The sequence below is a fragment of the Gouania willdenowi genome, chromosome 1 (genome assembly GCF_900634775.1).
Source record: "Gouania willdenowi chromosome 1, fGouWil2.1, whole genome shotgun sequence".
NCBI classification, from domain to species: domain Eukaryota; kingdom Metazoa; phylum Chordata; class Actinopteri; order Blenniiformes; family Gobiesocidae; genus Gouania; species Gouania willdenowi.
Window position 1 is genome coordinate 7,706,850 of NC_041044.1, and position 25,614 is coordinate 7,732,463.

The following is a 25,614-nucleotide window of genomic DNA, read 5'->3' on the forward strand; positions in this document are numbered from 1 at the left end:
GTGGCCACGCCCCATATACGCAATAAAGCAGTGAACAGTAAAAACTTGAAACGCTGGATTTTTGTTTACACGGTACGTCATTGGCTTAAGGAGTTGCTAATCAGAAAACTCAGCCAATCAGAGCTCTTATAAACTTCCACCTTGCGTGAAGTCTCCTGGCTGTGAGTTAATAAAGAGGAAGGGGAGGAGCTTCTGTGGAGTGCGATTATGGGCTGTGTATCTAACAACACATATATACACAGTATATACACACTATAAGTTTATTTTTTAATTATTTATTATATGCAACAGTGCCTTTGTTGTAGTGTGTGTTTTTATTTTTCATAGAATGTATTTTATGCAGCAGTGCCGTTTCTCAAATGTCATTTTTATTGCTAGGAAACAAATAAAGTTAATTTAATTTTTGAATTTGAATGAGTAAACGTGTGAGAGCGATTTCCTTCCTTCATGGAGTGGATCTTCTGTACAGGTGAGAACTTATAATGACTATAAAGTGTTATATTATTACATATTTTTAAAGGTGTGGACTCAGGTTACATGACTTGGACTTGACTCACAAATTTAATGACATTAGACTTGACAAAATCACAAAGCATTTGCAACTTGACTTACGGTACGTTCACACCTAACGCATTTCGGACTTCAAAATCGTGCCTCACGCACTTAGTTGGACGCTTGTGCTCATTGAATACAGACGCTTGTCACCAGTGTCAAAGATGCTCGGGATGTGCATCCAGCGCATCGAGGGGCGGGGCTTCTCTGTTGCTGGTTGTGTTCATACAATGGATGATATTGTGACGATCAGTTACGTTCATAATTCACTCTGACTGTGAACATTATTGTGATGAGAAGGCGATGTTTCCAGTTGGCTGTGTTTTGGTGTGACTCAGTGTGTGCACTGTGATGTCAGAGGGCTATAGAGAAGTGTGGTTGAATGGAGAATAAAGTTTAGAGTTCCTTGCTGAACACGCCACATCCGACTCCCGTTCATCAGCTCTACATTATCCAGAGAGTGGCTTGGCTTTATTTGCGCCTCGGCGCTGTTTCTGGATTCACCAGAGCTGCACTCGGACGAGAGTCACTTTCAGCGCTACTTCTGTCTCCCGTCGTGCCCAGTTTGACGACCTGCTGACCCGCATCTCCTACCAGGACACCCACTACAGGCGCTCTATGCCAGCAGAAGAGCCTGACCATCTGCCTCTGCCTCCGGTTAGTGTTTTTATTTCTTCTTCTCATTATTCTGAATACATCACAGTTGGGGAAAGCTCCGGTTTGGTTGACGCGGCACGATATGCCCCAAAAGTTCAACAATCCCAACTCCAGCATCGGCCGCACGCCGCGCAAAAAGCTTCAAAACGCACAGCGGGACCTCCACTCCTAGACCTCCGACGCTGACTTGAGCCTATTGACTCAGGACTTCCTACACCTACCTACTTCCTATACCAGCCTGCCACTGCCTGATCTCATTAGATCTCTGAAGCTAAGCAGGTCTGGGCCTAGTTAGTAGTTAGATGGAAGACCACTGAGAATTCAAGGTACCACAGTGGGGGACAGTCGCTCCAGTGGTATCTGTCATTGTGTCCTTGGGCAAAACACTTCACCCACATTGTCTAGTATGAATGTGTGAGTGTTGGTGGTGGTCAGAGGGGCCGATGGTGCACTATGGCAGCCTCGCCTCCACAGTCAGGGCAGCTGTGGCTACAACAGTAGCTTACTGAAACAATAATGTCTTAATTCTGTAAAGCGCATTGAGTGTTTATGATAAAGCACTATATAAAATCCAATGCATCATTATTATTAGCCTTCCTTGACAAAATATTTAATAAAATGCACTTTTTATTAATTAGCAAGAAGTCTGCTTAAACTCCTGTGGGATGGAACTCTGCCATCTGAAGGTAAACTGGATTTTGATGGACAGGTCCACCTTTTAACAAACTGACAGCCAATCAGGAAGCAGCTGAAAACATCAAGCTAGGCTAAGACGTGTGCACACTAGCAGAGAAAATGATTCCAAGAGTGATATTTAATGATTATACCATGATTAATTTATTCGTTCTCATTCCACTTCCCAGTATTATTATTGTTTGTTTGGTTAACGTTTGGGAAAATGTTAAAATCTATAAAGATGCTGAATTGATTTGTTTATGAAAGCATTATGTCAGATTATATCACTATTATTTGACAAATATGTGCTCTGTTCAAGTAATTCATTGTTAATATCAGTGAGTAACATTGCTCTGTAAAATGACACATTATGTACTTGAGAAGCAGTGGCTTGTTCCCACCCCTGCATATTTTTTTGCTTGTCATATATATTTCCAAGTTGAAATGTGTTTAAGAACGTTAAAAAAAAGCGTTTTAATAGGGTTAAATTGTTTTTAAGTGAGTTAGAGGCTTTGTTTCAAGACTTAACATATAAAACAAATGGTTTTCATATTAAAAATGTTCTCCTATCGCAGGGGCCTGGACGTGTCTCCTAGGACAAAAAACGGGGGTCCACTGTATATGTATAACATTAGATGCACTTTATTTTTTAATCTACAAAAGAATTAGTGCAGTATGTATGGCATCAGTTAACATCTTCATCACATGTTCAGCTTCAATGAATGAACACATTATCGTAAGCTCAGCACTTACCCCGAGTTCTGTGACTAAAATATCTGTGATGCTTCCGAGGACGGAGACAAAATCGAAGATGTTCCAGGCGTCTCTGAAGTAATTCTGTTAGGACACAAAGAAAAACTAAATAAGACCCAAACACCTTCAAAAGTAGCCAAGCCCATCCCTCCTGGGTAAAGCAGCAGACTGGCCTCTGGCTAATGGTGCGCTTGTTACCACAGAGACGAGGTAAAAGAAGGTTTATAGCGTGACTGCTGCACACTGGGCTTTTCAGGGACAGGAAGAGCACGTTCTAGATCTGTCTATGAAAATAAGAGGCTTTCTGAATGAATAATTGAATGTAACAGTGGCACAGAAGGACTGGGTCAACCCAGATAACAACCACTGTGTGTTAGTGTTTCTATTCTTGGTTAGACGTGTTTAATGGCTGTGATGAAATGAAACGTCTCACCAGAGGGCCAAAAGCGATGATTTTCAGGATCGATTCCAAAAAGAAGAAGGTGGTAAACACAATGTTGAGGTTCTTCAGGACGTTGTCATAGACTAACGATGCTCCATCGAACTGCAGACACAACGAAAAGAGGAGAAATGAGTGTGGACACGTGTGAACGAGGATGAGATTTCCCGGGAGCTGCGAGGCTCCCGCCTAAAACGACCTTCAATGGAAACACGTTCAAAGTGCAATTATAATTTGTCAATATTTAGAAATATCGCTTTTATTTTGTGTAAATCTGTAATGGAAACCCAGCTTTTCACACTTAAAATGCTTTCAGAACTTTCAAAAGTGGAGAATCATCAGAAATATTCAGCCTCAGTGATCAGGTTTTTGTTGTTGGTTCCAAATGCATCTTGGGAAACTTGGAAGTATATTTCAGTGGAAACGCTCATCATCCTAACCATACTTATAGTATATAGTAGACAGTATATACTCATTGAGTGTGTAGTGCACATTACGGAGTGTGACATTTTGTGTGAAGAAGAATGCAGAGTCACTCTCTCTCTCTCTCTCTCTCTCGTACCTTCATCATGAGGACGATGGTGTTGAGCGCGATCAAAGCCATGATGCTGTACTCGAATGGGGGCGACACCACAAACTGCCACATGCGATACTGGAAGCTCAGTTTGTTCTTCGGCATGTGGCGAGTCAGAGGTCTGGCGTTTATGGCAAAATCTATACAGGCTCTCTGCAGGGGGTGGGGGTGGGGTAGGGGGGCACATTGCATAAGTGTTCATACACACACACACACACACACATCACTAAGAGAATCCTCACCTCATTCTTTTCTAAACTATAGTCCTCCATCATCTTGTCTCCCTGCTCTTGAAAGGTGATGATGATGAGAGCCACAAAGATGTTCACAAAGAAGAAGGGGAAGACAACGAAATACACCACGTAAAAGATGGACATTTCCATCCTGTAACCCGGGCTCGGGCCCTGATTCTCGTAAGTGGAGTCGACTGAGTGCTTTAACACCCTGCAGGGAGAGGGGGAGAGGGGGAACCCCCACATCATTAGATCATCACAGCAGAGAATCAGAATCAACTTTATTGGCCATGTATTGTATGTTATACACACGAGGAATTTGACTTGGTGAACTGTGCTCTCTCTAATAATGTAAACATGAAATAATAACACTCAACTAGAAAAAATGTAAAACATAAATATAAACAGTAGTTAAAGACTAATATGTGCAAAACTAAACAAAAAAAAAAAACAAAAAAATAATAATAATAATAATAGTGCAGTGATGATTAGTACAGGTGAACATTTAAATTAAATAGTATACGTTTATGTACATGTACATTCACAGTGACAGTTTGTTCCAGGGTTATTTCACAGAAACAGGAAATACAGGCGCTAAACCATGTTTATATTACAATACTACAATACCATAAAGCAGTGATTCTCTTATTTCTGAATCCATGAACCCCTCTTTGTCCGCTACAACATTTTGCTCAGAATACTATGGAAAAACAACTATAGAGCACAATGATGGAATTAATTAGTGATTTTAAAGTAGGCATGGGCATTATATCGAGATTCAAGTTATATTGAGTTTTCAGTTTTGGCGATATAGAAAATTACAATATCGCCCATTTATAGATATGTTTTTATTTTAGAGCGTATTTTGTGTTGAACGTACTAGTTCTAGGAGTCACTGCTTTTGTTACTTCTCAGAACAACATGAAAGTTTGACGGATTTCTGAGTGCATTCTAAAAAAGCCACACTACAGAACTCACTCACACGTGCTGTCGCTTAGAGGAGAAAAAAGAACAAGTGGCACAGATTGTGCAGCTGTTTGTTAATAAATGTGCCTGTGTGGCATTTGCATCAGCAAATTTAACCCAGAATTTTCTTCAAGATATAAATTTCATATTGCCCAACTCTGTTTTTAAGAATCTCATTTTGTAAATAAGTGTAATGAAGCAGTATTTAATTCCTCTATCTATAGTTTTTATCATTTTCGGCCTGATATGAGACCAAGACTGACCCGAGTATTTTTAGTTCATGTTTCAATCAAGATCATTTCCATCGTCACTATTTTGATTATCATTTTTAATGACAAATATACATCATAAAACCCCATATTTTTTTATGATTTCATTTGATAATTTTCCACTCACTCTCTCAAGTACCCCCTGTAGTGCCATTGCGTTATGTGTGTATGTGTGTGTGTGTGTGTGTGTGTGTTCTCCACTCACTGCGGCCACCCCTCTCCAGTGGAGACAGTGAAGAGTGTGAGCAAGGCCCAAGCCACAGTGTCGTAGTGGAACTCGTACTTCTTCCACACCCGCTTCTGAGCTTTAACCTCATCCCTTTCATACACCAGGTACTCGCCCCTGAGGACACACGCACATAGAGCACAAATGCATACAAATCAATACAAAATAATGAGATTTATAAATATACAGTATATACCATAAATATATTATTTTTTCTCTAAATATTTTGTTTGCACAAATCCAATATTTTTTGCAATTGTTTTCATTGCTGCAAAATGTGATTGCAGTCCCAGCAATCACCTCTAGATGGAAGCATAGGCACAGTTGAAACACCCTGAGCATGAGACCACAATTGGTTCTTTTAATTGAGTAACACAGTGGTCCCCAACCTCTTTTGGCTCACAACCCTGTTTTTATATCACCTATTTCCTGCAATGCAAGAGATACTTTTTTCTTCTTCTAGAATTAGATTTTGATCATATTGAGTAGCCAGAATTAGTGCAAAAAGATGCGAGCCTGGCCTTTGAATAAAACAAGGAGATTAGGATGGATTCCAGGCTAACAAGATATGCCAGCTTGGATATTTTTATACTGCATTTTATTCCAACTAGATTTATATTTAAGAAAGTGAAAGTGTAAAATTATATATAAATTATATATATATAATTTTAATCAGTTTATTTTTATTTTTTATCAATTAGTAGACATTTTAGGCTTCCCATTTCAAGTCCAGGGGACACGACCCCAAGGTTGAAAAACCCTGGATTATCATGAATAACTTTAGTTTCACATTCCAACGACCCTATGAACCTGGACAGACAAGATTCAGTTTAAAGCTGTTGGAGACGTTCATTTTGAGATAAATCCATAGCGTAGGCTTCATAAAACAATAAATCAATGATGATTTGTTCGAAAAAAGGTAAAACAAAATACTAAAATTTCAGCTTTGTTTTGATCTCCACTGTAAACACTGGGTTTATTCACATCGCCGGTAAAGTTTGGAGCATTGCATTGTGGGAGGTGGAGTCCCGTAGACAGATGCACGTACACGTCCTTTTACTTCATTCTCACTATGGTTTCTTGTGTTTATTCTCCAGACAAGGAGGACAGTGATTGAGTTGACACTATTTTCATTCTCTGTGATATCACTTCACTCATTCTATGTAAGCCCTAAAATAAACAGCCGCAACTTTCAGTGAAAACACCAGAAATGTGTTTGGAAGTCACTTTGGCAGAGTTTTGAAGAAAAAAAAAAAGAAAGAAGTAAAATGAAGCAAAATGTTTTTTTTTTTATCTCTAGCAGCTTAAATTTCTAGAAAATAGATATACTGTAGATATAGAATAAAAATAGATTAAAGGATTTTAAAACTAATCATAACCTGTTTCTTGTGATATTTGAATTTAAAGTAATTCAACATTAACCCGGTGAAACCAACCTGCAATCGCGCTCAAACTCTTTGGATTCATCAGTGCAGTAGTAGAAACGACCCTTAAAGAGCTGCACGGCCACCACAGCAAAGATGAACATGAAGAGCATGTAGACGATTAGAATGTTGAGGACATTTTTCAGAGAGTTGACCACACAGTCAAAGACAGCCTGAGAACAAGAGAAAGGGACACATTTTGACCAAAAAGACAATTATCACACAAGCAGGGTTGAGGTCAATTACAATTTTTCAATTACAATTCCGTCTTCAATTATCCATGTCCAATTACAACTCAATTATGATTTCTAATTACAATTTAAATAAAAAAATTCCCCCTGAAAGTCAGTTACAATTACATTCTCAATTAAAGTTCAAATTTAATTAATCATAATCACTGAGCCTTTAATAAATGAGCCCATAAAACGTGACCATCTCTTATGATAACGGGTCAGTTCGACCCATGTCTAAAATATTATCTATAATCTAATTTGTTTTTCATCTCTTGGTTACCTTGTTAGGCTTCCTCATCAATGAAAATATTGGTATTAATATGTTTGGTGTGGGCATCTGAGCCTTTTTCTCTGCCAGTATACCCCTAGATTTTTATTTTTTATTTTAATGGTAGAATGATCCTTACTGTGGACTTTTTGACCTAAAGAGTCCTTAGAGCCAATCCTTATCCCAAAGTTACTACTGTCTGCATACACAATCAAAAGGAGCCGACTGACTGTGTGTTGATTTTTGCGACAGTGCTGCAGCGCTTGTGGCCACTAGGGGCGCTTGACGTGAAAGTTATTGGTCTAGCGCCCCTAGTGGCCAAAAGTTACACAGTGTGCCTTTAAGAGAACTGACAGGTAGTGAGAAAAATGTAAAAATGTATCTGAAAAATATTTCAATTATTAGTAACTATGTATGTGTAAGCCATAGAACTGTAACATGGTTCCACAGGTTTACGTTTAACTCAACTGAAAACCAATTTTGATAGAATTTCCAATGCCAATTACAATTACAAAGTCAATGATCTGAACTCAATTACAATTCAATTATGATTACAACAGCAACATATTTTTCCAATTAAAATTACAATTATAATTAGGTTTCAATTGTAATGAATGATCAATTACACGATTATTATAATCTCGTGTACACACACAAGAAGCGAGTGTGTGATATATAATTACACAAGTCTCTCCTGGTCAGTTTTGGCCAGACTGTCCTGAGCAGGCCAGATACCACTGTACATTGATAGCATTCACCAAGGCCTCTGCCAGAGGAGGCTCCGCTATGTTATGACTACCGCTATCAGCAACATACAAAACACTGAGAGCGCTGAACAGCAGCAAACTCACTGACTTTGTCATCAAGTTTTGGTAAAAAGAAGCTGTAGAAGGATAATTAGAACTGTGTGAGGGACTAAAACAATACCTTTAACTTGGGGAGACGTTTGATGGTCTTCAGAGGACGCAGCACTCTCAGCACACGCAGAGATTTGATTGTACTAATGTCTTTGCCTTTGCTGCTTCCCCTAGAGTTCAGCCAAGGAATAAAAGAAGAGTTAGTGAGCAAAGCAGAACAGGAAAGAGCTGCACAACTATCAAAGGACGTTCTCTTTAGCTTCACACAAAGGTGCCGTCACATGTAAATTAAATCATACTTGCATTATAGCATTGCTTACAGAACGTTTGCATAGACATACAAAGCTCTAACAGTCTCATCCTCTGCAGGAAAAAAAAACATTTAAGTGTGCGTCAAACATGAAACCACTTTACAGAGAGCGCCATCAGCGCGTCTGACCATTTGGTTTCATGGACATGAAGAAGAAGAAGAAGCAGCATCATCATCATCATCTTCACTAATCATCATAACCATCACCATCATACAAGAGACATTCCATCAACACAGGCATCTCCCGGCAGAGTGCCCAGCCAGACCTCTTTCTTTCTTTTTCAGTGAAATGCATTGTTCTTCGCAGGGAATGGACATTTGTAACGTGGTCGGATGAAGTTCTTCATCAGACTTACAATCATGCCTTTTTACAAATAAATGACCTTTCCACAAGAAATCTCTTTCCACATATCTTCCATTCATAAACATCCCTTATGCTTTTCCCTAATTAGGGTGGAAGCTATGCAGGACCCGGAGATGTGTTCATACTTTATGACAAATGAAACACCAATGACAGTAAATCAGCCGCAGGTGTGAACACAAGAAAGAATTTTCACCTCCAGAGATGAGAAAATTCTTTCGCAGCTGATTTTACATCCCATAAAGGGCAAATTATCCAGAAAATGTGTGTGCCACATTAATATGGAGGAATTAATTAATTAGTCGATCTTTAGAGGAAGTGAACGTGACTATTTTGAGTTAAAAGTCAGAGGGGGAGGAGCCTGGACGGCTGCCATGACGATGCAGAGGAGAGTTTGTTTGTAAAAACCCGTTTCTTAACTATGAACTCTGCTCTGGGTGAAATAACAGACAACCACAGACAAATCATTGATCAGGTCAGATACTGGGCTGATATACATGTCTGCATGTGAGGGGTTGTGTGTGTAAATACGTGTGTGTGTGTGTGTGTGTGTGTGTGTAAGTCCTAATCAATAGAGTATTCCACCTTTGGAGTGGGGCAGGCCTATGGATACTCTATCAGAGCAGCTTTAGGGCATTAGATTAAAGCCTAGTAAAGCCAGTGGGGGAGAAGTTAGGAACAACTCTATAAACACACACACACACACACATGCACGTACGTGCACACAAACATAACCTAAATACATTTCCTCCAGGCATTTTTTTTTTTTGGAGCATCTGACAAGTTTCCTTAACATTTATTTGGGTCATGCTAGTTTTATTGGCAGACAAACACAAACACTTGAGAGTATTGGCATGTTTAGAAGTGAATATGACCAGTGGCCTTATAAATGCATATTCTAACTCTCAAAACTAGAAACCCATAAATCTAGATTAAGAGAAGTTTAGCAGAGGGTAGTCCAATGTGTGAATGGATATACGTAGAGTTTTTACCACTACAGTGTTTCTTCGTGTTGGCGCTAAGTAATTATTAAAATTTGGCCCATGATGCTCCAAATGTAAAGTCCTAAAGTCACCATTTTTCATGTTGATGCTAAATTAAACTACAAACCCTAAATAGTGCTTCCGCCAAGTATTTTTCAGTATTATGTCCATATTAACATTAAATTCTGCATTTTTATGATCACTTCTCGTGCACTGGCATTTTTAGGATTACCATATGGATCAGCCCAGTCTCACAGCGATCAGGAAACTGTTATGAAAATGGCTAGAAGTAATTTTTTTTGCCCTCACTCTAACCCTGAATAAAATGTTACAATAAGTTTTAATTGCACAACATAACTTTGAAATTTGTGTCTAACAGCACAATAAAAAAAGTGGAAATCGTGTTGGCACAAATAAAAATGAAAATGTTTCCCTGTCAGGTTGTGTTGTATGGACTGTGACGTGGGAAGACGATCCAATCCGGCATGTTTATGCAGAATTGGAAATGTAGTCTTCAATGGTTAAAAATCACAAAACCCAAAGGTTTTCATGAGAAATAAGACACCCTTACCAGTGACCCACCCCTATTAGTAGCGGTGGGTCACCCCTAACATTAACAGTTCAGGTTAAAATGCTGGAACGACGAGTGGAACAACACAAAAGCTGCCCATGTCAATCTGTGTTTAAGTGGCTGTATTACTGTTTTAATATACTTAATATGTTTAATTATATGTGCATATCTTTAGATATCTGAAATAATTCCCACCCACTATATATAAACAAAAGCCTCCAGTACAAGTATTGAGATGTAGGGATAAGTTCCAGTAGGAAGATGTATCTTTTCACTTCTCTTCATCCTCACGACAAGCTCCATCCACCCCTCAGCACCAATCGTGTCTCTCCATGGAGCTCCGTGTCGTCCAATCATCCACATTCTTTTAGTTTCTCACCTGTCGTTAATCCCCTACTCTTTCTCTCACCCCTTAGTTTCTGTCCCTCTGCCTTTAGCAGCCATTGGAGCATTTATTCCAAGATTATTTGACTTTATATTGAGTTTTACTGTTTAATGCAAACAAGTTTATTCAGAAATAGTGATTTAAATAGAGATTTTTATCCTCAAATCTATCAAAAATAAACATGTAAACTGCTGCACAGACCAAAGTGCCCCCTACTGATGTGATTATTATGGCGCCAGGATTTCAATCAAATCGGAAGCTGGGAAATTTAAATGACCACTGAGAAGCCACGCCTTTTTTGGCACTGATCAAAATGGATATTTGCGTGATTTGCTTTTGGAGAATAAAATGACAACAACACAAACTGTATGATGTCTAAAATGGTGAAAGTGGGACTTTTCTATCACAAAATGTCGATATTGCAGAATAAGAAAAAAACATTTTCCAAAACTTGAACATGCAACGTCTTTATGTGCTGACTTGTAAAAGTTTACAAGTAATTTATTTAAAAGTCCATCTAACGGGGCCATGGGCAGCCATTTAAACGTTAAGGTTTCAATGGTGCGTTGGGTGTACGGCGCACGAGTGGCAACGACACAGGCGAGAATGAGCGCACACGATAAGAACAAAGAAAGAAAGAGTGAAAAGCTCATTTGATCCGGTGGTAAAAGAGAAGTAGACAGCATGGACGGAAAAGGGACAGAGAAAAAACTTTACCGGGTGCTGCTCCTGTCCAGTTTCACCGAAGGTGGAGACAGCGAGATTCAGTGAGCGCGACAGAGAGAAAGAGAGACAGAGGAGGTAGGAGGAGGAAAACACATCCAAAGACACAGGCAGGAAGTCACAAACATTGAAAAAGGGGAAAGACACACAAAGACAGACAGACAGACAGACAGAGAGAAAGAGGGGGTTTGGTAGAAACAGGAGAAAATACATCCATATGAGACACAGACTTGGAAGGAAGGACAGCTGGATGGACAGTGACGTGCAGTAAGGAGAGGCAAGGGAAGCACAGCCATCTTAGCAAGCATTAGAATATAAATAATACACAGTTATTTATTTAGGCTGTTTTTTCTGACTGATTCAATTCTTTTAGGTACTGTTTGTAAACTTTGTAGAAACACATCAGTCTCCACTTTCTATATAGTACATTTTTCTATGTATGTTTGGAACAATTTAAGTTTCGTTGATTGTAAAAATTGAAAAAAATCAAGGCAAGAACAAGTAATACCTGTTCTCCACTGTAGGGGGCAGTGTTATTTGCTTACATTCACATATATAAACTGTTGTGCAAAAGTTTACTTTAAAGGTGCAGTCTGCAACTCTTATAAAAGTGACTTTTTGTCGTATTTGCTAAAGCTGTCACTATATAAGAACAGCTTTACATTAAACTAGGCCAGGGGTGTCCAATTCCGGTCCTCGAGGGCCACTATCCAGCATGTTTTAGATGTTTCCTTCTTCCAACACACCTGATTCAAATGATTAGGACCGTTATCAGGCTTCTGCAGAGTTGGATGAGGAGTTGATCATTTGAATCAGGTCTGTTGGAAGAGGGAAACATCTAAAACATGCTGGATAGTGGCCACCCCTGAACTAGGCGTTTGTGTGAAAAAAAACAGACTCACTGAGTCACCCCTGCTGCTACTGCAGCCTTTGGCAGATTGCCAGAATGCACCACGACTGAGCAAAAAGAACCAATCAGAACCAGGATTGTGTTTGATGGACTGTCTGACAGCTGTTGCTCACAGGCCCCGCCCCTTTCCCGGGCTGGAGCGCCGTCTTTTTTACAGTGTATAGTCTGGAGGAGTAGAAGATGGAATTGTTGACTTTTCTGCTTGAAAGGTAATTACTACTGCTTGATTTACATTATGTTTGATTTGTAATTGTTACACTAGAACTCTGTAATCCATGTGTTGTTTATGTGTGTGCAGCAGACTCCGTTTGGGCTGCTGTAAGTGTCAAATGCTGCTGCTGAGGTATGTGCTCATTGAGAGAGAGAAGCGCTGCAGCAACATGCTTTTAACAGTGCATGTTATATTACCGTGATGTTGCTGTTGGGCTAATGTTAGCTTGTTAGCTCCTCTGAGGGAGGGACTTTGGAATGTTTGGAGGCAGGGCAAGAGAGCAGCGGGGAGGGAGGGAGAGGGAGGGATCTGAGAGTTGCGGACTGCACCTTTGAATCCCAGATAAAATTCAAGGTTTACATAATTTGTGTAATGCATTTTTATTAGTTTTCTATCAAAGTAAATACAACCTTGGTCAAATATAAGGCTTACTCATGTGTCTGCAAAGGCAAAACGTCCAATTAGTTTTGGCAACATCGCCTCCCCTGCCATGAACCTTGTTGTACGTTGTCACAGCAGATGGTCATACCTGGTCAGAAGTTGTGGAAAAGCCACCTACCCATCAACACACACACACTCCGCCCTTTATCACTCCACCTCAGCCTCCCACATGTGCATTCAATATCTGTAACAGCTGTCAACATATCTACCTATCTACTGTAAAGCTAATTACTAAAGTCCTAAACCAAGCTTTGTTTGTGTTTACTACAAACTACCGTAAGTAAAGGAAAACTCTGATACACCAAACACTTATTTTCATTTCTCTTCTATCTTAGTAGGGTACGATTCATATTTACCATTGAATTCTCAAGGGCCTCATTCCATTCAATTCATAATTGAATTTGGTTTTCAATCCAGTTAAGGATAATTGAGTCACTGTACCAATTTTACTTCAATATGGAAGAGGTTCTCAGAAACTAATGCTGTCATTTGTGGAAAATAACTTACTCTTACTTAGTGCAGCTGGAAAAATATCAATGTTTCTATAAAGAATTGAGCCCACAGCACAGCATTACACGTGGTAGAAAAGTTGTATTAAACCATCGATTTTAGGATTTGATCAATCGATATCGGGCCATTCAAAAGAAAATCAATTGAAATCGTTTTTTTTTTAGTCCAGCCCTGTGTTAAATAATGATTTGTAAAACATTCTAGAGAACAGTAATGTCAAACTTATTTTAGTTCAAGGGCCAAATATGGACCAATTCGATCACAAGTGGGCCGCAGGTTTTAGGCGGGAAACCGAATAATTTCAACATTAATGTGCCCAAGTTTGCACTTCCAGTTATAAATTAGACATAAATTATGGAAGGCATCAACAATATCTAAGCAATAAGTGACAGACACTAAAATGTCTTGATTTTTTTGACCAATTTTTATTTAATTTGGGGAGATTTTGTGTAATAATTTTAGAAAAACTGCACTGGAAAAACTGAATTTGGTAATTTACACAATGATTCATTTTCACTTTCTCCTGCGGCCTGAATCGTATGCTCTGAAGGGCCGGATTTGGCCCCTGAACCTTCAGTTTGACACGTGCTCTAGCAAGAGCAGTTCTCAAGAAATAAAAATAGAGGATGATTCTCATTAAGTTACAAGATTAAAGCATTTGTAGTTGTTGTGTAAAATATACCGCAGCATTAGGGCATGTTGACACCTACATGTTCTGACTCCTCCCTGATCGGGACATATACGAGTCCTCCTTACCTTCTCGCTGCCTTTTGCTCTACCAGCTTCTATGAAGAAGTGCCTTCATGGTCGGCAGAGGAAACTGCTGCATCAGTTTACACGATTCTTATCTTATCCCACTATAATGATCAATTACAACAGGCCCGCAGCACAAATGGCCCTAATTATATCTGCCATCATCTAGTGGGATTTTATCAAAGCCTTTTAAACATGCGCATCTGCACACGAGGGGGATCGAATACGCATTAGGTTTACACAAGTGACCGGTTGCTGCTTTTCTTGACATGTTGCACACACTCAGGGCATCCATCACGAGTGCAGACTCAAGAAACCAGGATCTGTGTGTATATCGGCCCATACACACACCGTCTGTGACGCACAGGCAGAGTTGTGTCGCTAATGCATGCACTTCCCAGTCCTAACGCCATCATTCACTGTGGAGCTGCTAGAATGAAGGAAGCCACAAGCGCAACAGTATTGTTCGGAATTCATCAAAGTACAACGTCATTGTACCACAACCATGCCAAGCCCTCCTCTGTACAATGGTACTGTGATGTACCTGCTTTCAAAGGACATCATGCGTTATGTGAAACCTCACATGTGTCAGTGACCTTTGCCCCTCAAGCAAGACTGTGGTGTATTGCTCAGCCCTGGCATGAATGATGGAAGGGCAAAGGAAGAGGACTGTAGACCAATGGAAAAGATGGAGAAGTGGAAGGAGGAATGAAGATGGAGGAGTGGTGAGAGTAAATGAGATGAATAAAGGGACAATAGAAGCAGCTTTGGAAGGGAGGAGGCATCTCTTTTTTCAGTGGCAAGTCATACTGGGGAAGGAGCAGGAATGGAAGTATTTTCAACTTGTTATCATAAAAAAAAGATCTTTATCCTGCTGAAGCATCACTTTGGTGGAACAATAACATGTTATACAATCTAATCATGTCCTCCTGATAATAGAAGCTTATTTTACTTCTTTCTCCTTTCACATTCAACTAAACATGTCTCCATCAATAGTATTTCTATTCTATGGGAACTGTTGTGCTTAAAGTTGAAGAACATGTTATTAGTTTCATTGTATTCACTATGAGCTCTATTCTCCCGTCTGGACTTGAGCGCTTTTTTGCGCGCTTGCAGTTATAAACTTCTCTCCTACGCGTATTCTCCGGTCCAGGCTCCTGACACGCCCACCGCGCGTAAGGAGAGCAAAAGCGCATATGTGTGAATGAAGGCGGGCTGAAGGAAAGGAGGCGGTGATGTAATTTTTTTGGGCTGTCTACAAATCACGGAACCTGGAGTTTTACCAACTCTTGTAAATGTCATTGAAATCTGTGAAAATGATAAAGTTCACTTTTAATTTGAAACGCCTTCATTGATAAACAATGTAACAGGTTGATTTGATCAGATCATTGATCAGATTATTACAGTGTGACTGAGGATCGGCAGCATTCTCCTGTTCAAGTCACAGTTAGAATCTCATCATCATCATTATCATCCTCATCATCATCATCATCATTATCATCCTCATCATCATCATCATCATCGCTGTAAAGCCTGACAGAGTTACTATTGGCTTCCATAAAAGTTTTAAATATAAATAGTTTAAAGCGACCTGAGCTGAGCCTCATTAAAATATGTGTGGGAACAGTTTCTGGTCCATCCTCATCCACATATGACAGCTTGTTTCACTCTGTAGTGGATCAAACTCTGACTGTACGTTGGACATGGTATGAAAATATAGTTGAATCTCTGTGACCAACGTGGACAGAAGTCTGCGTCTGTCAGAGTTTTAATTAATCGCACAGCAGCAGCTGAATGATCACAGCTGCTGCTGCGTGACGCACGAGTCCGTGTGGCTTCAAATGTTATTAAGTCCATATTTCTAGTGCAATATAATGTTTCAACTTATCAGGGCGCTGCACTCAGGAAAAGAACTTACGCACACTGGAGAATGCGCGTAAAGCCAAATTTGAATGGGAACGCCCACATTTCAGGGCTCCACCCACAGTGCGTAACTGGGATGAAGGCGCGCAGTGACTGACTTAAGTACAGAGGGAGAATAGCGTGCAGCCAAACACAGCGCAGCTGCGCGGCTTTTTGGACTTACGCACATGGGAGAATAGAGCCCTATGCAAACAGCTGATATCACATTTACCCGATACTGTATACAGTATTATACCAAATAAAAAGTAACTATCATCAAAATGTGTCAAAATATGACAATATATGACAAATTAGAGTTGTGTTCTTTTATTTTCAACTATGACAAGCCAAACAAAATGAACAAAAAACTGCCATGGGTGAAATATTAGGAATGTAAGAACACAAAATGTACAGTTTCTGGGGCATTTGAGACTTCTCTTATGAATTTCCTTGAAATCACAACTTGGTGATATTTATTTACACTACTGGACTAAACAAAGTACCATTTTTACTTACTTCATTTCTTAGATGCAGTCAGTGCATACAGGGTAGTAATAATGGGACACTATCACTATTGTCGGGTGAAATTCATCTGAACGTGTGTCTGTAGGAAACAACGGACTTTGGAGTAGGAGAACATCCACACCTTCTAAAACAGGGGTGCACACACTTTTTCGACTCCCGAGCTACTTCTACCTCGGACAGCTCTTCATGATCTACTGTGCTGGAGGGGTTATAATTGTAAATAATTACACTATTATTATTTATTATTATTACTATTACAATTATTCAATAATTATTCAATATTTTTATAATATTAAGGCAATGCAGGCAAGGCAAATGTATTTGTAAAGGCATTTTATACAGAAGACCATTCAATGTGCTTTACATAATTAAAAAGTACAACAGAAAACATTTAATAGTTTAAAAATCAATAAGAACTTTATGTCAGCAGTAAAAAAAAACACTTAAAATCAGCAGTAAAAATGTCAAAAATCTCCCTCTCAGGCCTACACAGAAGAGAAAAAGAACATTTCACTTGGATTTAATGTTAACATGTGATGCTGACTTCAGCTCTGTTGCAGTTTGTTCCACTTCTTTGTATTAAAATACAAAAATAGTATTGAAACAGTAACACTCAAAAACTGAGTTTTATTAAAATATATTTAAAAAGATTAGATGGAAATTTCTTTTTGTGAAAATGCGAAGCACCAAGCTCTGCTTAATCGCGATCAAGCGGTAGATCGCGATCAACGTGTTGTGCACACCCGTTCTAAAACAGATGCTGAAGATGAAAATAATGTAAATATGTTTGTTCGGGTGAAAATCACCTAGTGTTCTAGGGTTAAGTAATAATGTACAAAAATGACATAATTGGCCCCATGAAACCATAGTTTTTAACAAAACCACATGTAAGTAATAAAAACCCATTTATTACTAAAGCTAATCATATGGATCTTCCAATATTAAAGCAACTTGGACCAAATTATGAGTGATGTTGAGGGTCATGTAGCCACCAAAGCACATCTCATTTCTTTATCAATGACATGCATGTGTTTAGTTATTATGAAGTTAGTAAACCATTCCAAACCATTCTCTGCCCCAGCATGCCTCACTGTGTCCTTCCTGTATTCTCTTTGCCGTGCAGTTAAAACAGAGTCAAATACCTGCATCTCCCAGTTCGCTAACATGTTGAAAGTGACAGGTGTGTGTGTGTGTGTGTGTATTGTGAAGTGGGAGAGAAGAGTTAGCAGTGATGATAACGGTGTTCCTGTTCCGTGTGCTGATTGGCTGGGCACTTAAAGGGTTAAAGGTCTCTGAGGCGCCCTCACCTCCACCCACATACTGACACAATGGGACCTCCAGCCAGGAAGACGGAGTTGTGACAATGATCATGGCAGAGGTAAGAAAAACCACAGCTTTGATGAGTGCTGCTGATGAAGAGGATGATGTAGGAGTGAGAGGAGAATGAAAGGTAGAACGATGAAAGAGTGACACTTGTTCATAACAAATAATAAAATAAAAATGTTTAAAAAAAGCACAACTTACAACAAGTTGAGCTGATTCGTAAAGAGTAAAAAGATGGGCTTTTCATTGTATTCAAACTCAAAGGGGACCATCAGTTACTAAGGCTAATGCTACTGTTTTTATACTTTAGCGCCCAAATATAGGAGGAAACGTTCTCTGAAAGGACATGAGTCAACATCAGGATAGAACAGATTCCTTCATAAAACTGAACCAAAAAACCAACAAGTCAAATTCACAAAACGACTCCAGCAAACATAGAAAACAACAGAAAAAAACACAAAAGAATGCACAAAAATGACTCCTGAAACACACGACAGCAAAAACACACAAAATAAGAACAAAATATCCACAATGATGCAAAAAAACCCCATTGTTATTCCCTGAATTAAAGCTGACATCGGACATTATGAAAATTATGTATTTATTTATTTGTTTGTTTGCAGGCATTGCATTTATTGATTTTAGTGATTGATTGTTTCCAATTTTCTGTATAGCCCTTTGGTTTACTATTGTTGCTTGTAATAATATTGTAATAAAGTGGATAAGATTGGATCTTTTTAAATGGTGTCATGTGAGAAAAGTTGCTGATGTCTGATTGAAATGTTTGGACAGATTATAGGTGAAAGGTGCTGCGAGGTAAATGGTCCCTTTAAATTTTTCCAAAAAAAAGGCCATGGTGAGAGCAAATCATAAATAGTAGGAATAATAAATTTGACAATAATCTCAAACAAGCGAACAGTCCTTTTTGGACGTGGATCAAAAATTAAACTTTTTTGCTATATGTTAAAAACAAGTTAACTCTGAGAGATGATATGGGGGAGGGGGGGGGGACTAATAGGTGTTGGTAAAGCGAGGGAGTGGGTTGAGAGAAATGAGGAATACAGATGCAAGAAAAGAGGAAAGGACGACTCACGCCGGCCTGGTTTGGCGATTAGGGAAAAGAACAGGAGCAAGGAAAGTTGGGAGGAAAAAAATGTTGATAAGGAGCAGGTTGGTGGTGTTTTATTGTTCATTAGATCAGCTAAATGAGACGCTAATGCAGGTTTAGATGGATAGTAGGGAGAAATGAATGAGGACTACACTCTAAAAAGAAAAGTGAGACTTTTTAGAGTGTAGATAAAAGATGGTAGGAATTTTATTCAGAAAAAAGGACTAAAAAAAACAATTAAACGTAAGTAAAATATGAAGGTTGGAATAAATCATAGAGAAAGACCTGCAGACTTGATGTTAATTATGAGGTAATAGAGTGAAAGAGTCCGAAACCAACGTAGTCAGAAGAGGAACCAGAGAGAAAAGTAGAAAAAAATGGTGAAAAGTGAGAAGAAAGTTTGATAATTTAATGCTATGTTGATTTTAAAATCAGCATTTCCTGGTGTGAGGAACATACAAGGCTGAGCATTGAGGGTCTTTCGTGTAAATGACAGAATGTGTGTTTTTTTGTCGTGAAAATGATGAAGAGGAGATTTGAAGGCAGCACTTACGTGAAGGCGAAGGCCACCAGAGCACCACTAACCACTATAAAGTCCAGAATGTTCCATAAGTCACGGAAATAAGAGCCCTGGTGGAGAAACAAACCCAGCACCACCATCTGGAAGACACGGAGAGAGTTTAGCATATGTGGCCTGCACAGACCCACAAACACAAACACAACGCAGACACACACAAAATCACCTGAACAAACTCAACACAAATGATTTAGTGTAGAAATCCACTCACAACATCACCAGAACGACACAAGAAGAGGTAGAAAACACTGCACGCACACACACTCACACACACTGATACTTTGTTACCTTGATCAACATTTCAAATGTGAAGACGCCTGTGAAAACGTAGTCAAAATAACGCAGAACCTGCAGAGCAACACAAGGCAATGGTGTGTAAGTTTAACATGAAGGAAGAGAAGACGGAGAGAGAGAGACAACAGCAGGTACATTCTATTTCTACAAATTAATCCATCAAATAGATCAAACATGGGCAACTATGCGGCCCCCAAAGTAAATGTACAAAATGACAGAAAAATACCCAAAACAAAAGAAAGAATACATTAAAAAATTAAAAAATTATATTGCAGGAAAATAACAAGGAAACGACAAGAGTAAAACACAAAATTACTCCAAATAACACAAAAATGCACAAAATCTACAAAATGACAACTAAAATATAAAAAGTTGCCCACCTCTGAAATAGATGTTTTCTCCAAATGTTTTTTTTTTTCAACTTTCTAATGAATATTGATTAATCATGGAAACAAAAAGTTTTTGATTTAGAAAACAACATTCGTATAATTTCTTTTTAGAATTTTTGTAAACTATGAGTGAATTTTACAATAAAAGGGGTAAATTTTATGAACTAAACTTAGCAATCCAGCTCTAAATCTGATGTTTTCTTTTTTCCTAATAACATCATACGATGCATCATTAGTCAAACAAATACAGATCTTAGAATCCATTTGCATCAAGGAAAACACAAAAATACACAGAGTGATTTCTCACGTTGTTTTGCGGCGAGTCAGGCCGAACCGGGTCCTCGGCGGCGAGGGCGATGCTGCTCATAGCGATGACTGACAGGATGCTGAACTCAAAATACTTCAGAGTCAGGATGTAGTGACAGCACTTCCTGAACCTGGTGCAATCAGACGGGAGAACAGGTGTGCGTTCGTACAAAGAAAACACACACACACACACACACACGCACACACACACACACATACGCACACACACACACACACACGCACACACACACACACACACGCACACACACACACACACACATACGCACACTTATTGACAGACTCACGGGTTTGTTGTGGACAATATGAAGCAGGAACTATAAGGAGGCATGGGTTTAGGGCCATCTTCATCTCCACCATCATCATCATCCTCCTTTTTCTCCTCGCTCTTCTTCTGGTCGGTGTTTGCATTTCTGTTCACTGAGCAAAGTGAAGAAAAAATAGAAAGAGGGAGAAAAATCAACAGTCTTTTCATAACAAAAGAGTGAAGCAGAGTTTTTCAACGTTGGGGTCGTGACCCCATGTGTGGCCACCTGGAAATAAAATGGGGTCACCTGAATTGTCTAGTAATAATAAAATAAATCCAAAAATAATGATTCAAATCATATTTTTATTTCTCTTTTTCAAAATCAAATGCCACACACAATCTCCACCAAATGTTTTCTATACTATCACTTTCTAAAATATAAAATTAGATTATTAGATTAGATTATTATTTATTTTATCCCACAGTGGGGGAATTCACACGCTACAGCAGCCAAAGACACAAGGAGCTAGCAAACAAGAAAGCTAAATACAAATATAGAAAGGTACAAAAATAAAATATACAATAAAAATAAAATAAATAATAGATGTTGGTCAAAATTCTAAATATATAGCATCTAAATCTGAATCAAAATTCAGTTAAAATAAAATGCAGAATAAAATATCTGAGCTTATGGAATCCTGGCCACTCTGTATTTGTATTTTTGACATAAAAAAATCTGAATCATGAGCACATTATCGTCTATCGTATCGTATGGTGAACTCAGTGTATCGTCCCACCCTTACCGTCCAACTATCTCTTGGGAATTAACCTATAGCCAGTTTCTCATTACTGACAATAAAAATGTGATCTGATAATATTTGATCAGATCTAATCTGTTGTCTTAAAGATTTGACTGGACGACTTCTCTATGAACTTTAATGCAGTGGACTTTGGACTCAAGTCCCAGAGAAATCCCATCTTTATCACATCAGACTTTAGAAATGCTAATTCATTAATGACAAGTGACTTAATCAATGCTCCTTCCTCTTCGTTTCACAGCTAATTGGTGAACCCTTAAGTCACAATGTCAAGTTAACGGAAAGAAATGAGCAAATTCCTCTAAACTGAAAATCTGAGGAAGGCAAGACAATACTAATTAACGCCTATAAATAACAAGTTAGAAAATCTGATACTACACTGCTTTCATGACTGACAGATATCATTGTGTGATGGTGAAAATCCACAAACTCATAATAAATCCAACAGAAAGCCAAATTCACACAGAACACTACACAATCAAACTTTTCTTAATAATGCCTCATAAGCATGCGAATACTAAAGATACTATTGTGCTTTAAAGAAAATGAAGCACCTAAAAGTCACCACTACTTGTTCCGAACATAAATAGTTCATACACTTTGCAGCATAGTCAGTGTCTGTGTGTATCTAACCTTGTAGGATGGCGTTGGTTGATGGGTAGGGGTAGACAGGAGGTATGTCGATGGTTGTGTAGTCTGGCTTTGCCATGCTGGTTAGGATCAGGCTGTCCATGCTGTGGAGCAGTGTGTGTGTGTCGGCATCGCAGCAGTTGAACAGGTTGTTGACGTGGTCGGGATGGTCCGGGTGGTCTGGTGGGAGGGTGTACGGGTCCTCGTGGACGTTGGCCAGCTTGCTGTTGTTGCGGATGTTATCCAGGTCTTCGTTATGCTGCTGTATGGGCCGCGTGGTGGAGAGACTGGGTCCCGCGCTGTGGTGTGACCTGGGAACGGACCAATAGGAAAATTAGGAAAGAGAACAATCATTTATTTATTTTTAACACTTATTTGTATTTTCTTATTTTAGGTTAGTATAAAACGTGACGTTTTTTGTTAGGGACCTCACTCTCCTTATTCTTTCCACTCCGACCTCTGCCATGGCGGTTTTTTTCTCGCCACTCCTCTTGGGACACAGAATTTGGACGTTTATCGCATTTCAATGATTTAAAAAGGTAGAATAAATGCAACTTGGTCTTTCAGACAGCGGTCGCATAGCAAAGTATCAGATACGTATAGGATTTAGGAGCACATATAAAAGTGGACTGGATTTGTGTTGTTCTGTCTTTAACAGATCGGATACAGGTTGCATATGGGAAAAAAAAAATCGGAGTTGGACACATAACAGTCTGAACGAAGCCCATGACTATCAGTAGATATTGGGTGTCTGTGACTACTACTTCACCTTTTTTTAAACACTTAAACGGTTAAAAGCTTTTAGTATTTGGTTCTTCTTAAGACCGCTGCCAAAAGCCATCATCACTACATAGACCGACAAGAAGAGAAGGTGTATTTTTGAGTGGTTTTCTTGTTGATTTATTTGCTTATAACGAGAGCTGGGACTTGAACGCGTTAATTGCGATTAATTAATTACAGAAAAATAACGCACCAAAAAAAAATGACGCCGTTGTCATTTCATTCGGTATACCCATCATACCGATGCACTGACTACAATACAAGACGGGAGACTGTTGTGCTTTGTTGGCGTTAATTTTGGCTTATAAAAACATCGACTGATAAACAAAAGCCTAGTTGTGTGCAAATTGTGCCAGAAAGAGTTTGCCGATCACTGAAGCGTTGCAGCCTCCGCTACCACCTCAATGCTAAACATGTAGCAGCTAGCATGGACACTTGGACAGTGCTAAATGCCACATACTGCAAGCACGCCGTGTCTCCAATCCACACTGAACAAGATGAGAAGGTTCAGAGCCAAAATGAATAAGTCCATGATTAGATAACTATTATCATTCGAAGGAGCGAAACAAGTTCGGTGTTTAATAAATGTATTGCTTAGAAAAATCTTTGCGCATGTCGCGTTGCTTGACGTCGCCTTAATTACATTGATTTTGAATGTAATCTAGTTGCCAGAGTAGCTTCAGTCGCGTTTGATGTGAACGCACCTTTAAAAAGCCACTTTGTTATATATCAATATTTTGATCTGCCACAATAATGTGATCGAAATGAAAATACCTCAAGTTGAGGGCTTTTCTCAGCAATTTTAGGTGAGATTAAAAAAAAGATGAATTAGATTACAGAGTATAACTAATTAAGTGCCCAATTTTTTTAATCTCTTGACAGTGCTACTTATAACCACTAAACCCCTTTAGGATTTATGAATGGAATCAGTGTACCAGTTGGAGAGTTCACTGGTGGTTAAAACAAACCAGGTTGGTGATTGGAACCTCTGGTGAACAGTGGAGAATTGTTTTTTGTTCCCTCACCTTCTGCAGTGCCCTCTACTCCTTTCCTGGTTGCCATGCCGATGTCGTCTTGTCCTCCGTCCTTCTCGTTCTTCCCCCTCTCCTTCTGTCCCCTTGGATCGATGTCTCCTACACTCGTCCCCTTCCTTGCATGTCTTGCAATGTCCTTTGGACCTCCTGTGCTCCTTGGTTCTTTCTCCACTCTCGGCGTTGCGTGGGGAGACGCTGCGAGTCTCGCGGCCCTCCTGGTTCCTGTGCCGGTGGCCCCTGTGGCTGCGGTGGCTGTGTCTCCCATCCCTGTGCTTGCACTCCGTGGTTCCCTCAGTGTTACCCAGAGCCGTGCAGCTCAGATCCTGGTTCGCGTGAGTCTCTGCTGCCAAGTCTGTTTCCTCACCCTCTGGTTGGACGGTTTTCTGGTGTCGATGGTGGTGGTAGTGATGGTAGTGGGCGGCGCGGCAGTAGTGGTCCATGTCCTGGCGCTGGTATTCCTGGTCCAGGGGAAGATTACCAGGTTGGGTTTTGTTGGTGTTGTTGTTTCGGTTGTCCTGTGGGTTCACCACCAAAGGTCGGTCCAAGTGGGTTTTCATGTCTCCACGACCTTTGCGTGGGTAGGACACCTGAGTTTGGGTAAAGAGGTAAACAGGGTTAGTGGGGACTGTTGAAACCACAGGCATCTGCCCGCGATAAATCAAAAGAACTGATGTCATTTAACAACTGAGTTAAGCTATTAAAATGTTTGTCATTAAACATTCAAAGAATTTATTCCTGTATTCTGAGGAAGAAGAGACAGCGTTGTTTATTTCTGTTGTTTAACACAATACAACACATTTCCAGCAATTCGTTCACTTATTTTGAAACTAACAGTTACGGAAGCTGAATGAAAAATCTTGCTATCGCCCCCTAGCGACTCGCTGCCCAAAGCTGAAGTTGGGAGCAACATGTATCAAATTGGTATGGTACTTTTTTATTCACATTCACTGCTGAAAAAGGACTATTAAAACATCCAATTTCATTTAGAGCTCTAATTAAGCCACAAATATTTGACCCAACACGGCCTTAGCTGGACAGAATGTGGCTCGGACCAATTTGAACCTGAATGAAGCTGATTTTTTTAAGCCCGAACCCAACACTAATAAAACCTGTGCACGCACACACCTCAGTAAGTAATTTATACAGTTTTTAATATAATTTATTTTAATTTCCAAGAAGCCGGCCTTCGATTCTCCTTCTTAGAATCCGTGCAACTTTCCCATACTAATCGAAATGCATCACCAGATCTCATTGATCGCTCGTTGATCGCTCCTTGATCGTTCGTTGATCGTTCATTGATTGTTTGTTTGTTGATCGTTCATTGATTGTTTGTTTGTTGATCGTTCGTTGATCGCTCATTGATTGTTCGTTGATCGTTC

General features: G+C 39.4%; 1 protein-coding gene across 31 annotated transcripts in view; it reads right to left on the minus strand.

Annotated features, from left to right (window-relative positions):
* The window catches only part of cacna1ab (calcium channel, voltage-dependent, P/Q type, alpha 1A subunit, b), a 191,650-nt gene that overhangs the window by 58,320 nt on the left and 107,716 nt on the right, over window positions 1-25,614 (minus strand). For 20 of the 31 annotated variants that reach the window (XM_028446747.1, XM_028446613.1, XM_028446568.1 and 17 more), the window contains exons 20-34: window positions 24,227-24,822; window positions 22,425-22,732; window positions 21,014-21,146; window positions 20,710-20,839; window positions 20,008-20,067; window positions 19,696-19,802; window positions 19,128-19,133; window positions 11,454-11,465; window positions 8,197-8,296; window positions 6,781-6,941; window positions 5,324-5,461; window positions 3,893-4,094; window positions 3,639-3,803; window positions 3,071-3,181; window positions 2,638-2,721 (exon numbers count right to left, since the gene is read on the minus strand). In XM_028446747.1, the coding sequence (XP_028302548.1) occupies window positions 2,638-2,721; window positions 3,071-3,181; window positions 3,639-3,803; window positions 3,893-4,094; window positions 5,324-5,461; window positions 6,781-6,941; window positions 8,197-8,296; window positions 11,454-11,465; window positions 19,128-19,133; window positions 19,696-19,802; window positions 20,008-20,067; window positions 20,710-20,839; window positions 21,014-21,146; window positions 22,425-22,732; window positions 24,227-24,822 (2,313 nt within the window). The remainder of the gene's footprint in view (window positions 1-2,637; window positions 2,722-3,070; window positions 3,182-3,638; window positions 3,804-3,892; window positions 4,095-5,323; window positions 5,462-6,780; window positions 6,942-8,196; window positions 8,297-11,453; window positions 11,466-19,127; window positions 19,134-19,695; window positions 19,803-20,007; window positions 20,068-20,709; window positions 20,840-21,013; window positions 21,147-22,424; window positions 22,733-24,226; window positions 24,823-25,614) is intronic. The other 11 variants (XM_028446764.1, XM_028446780.1, XM_028446772.1 and 8 more) reach the window with 2 other exon arrangements.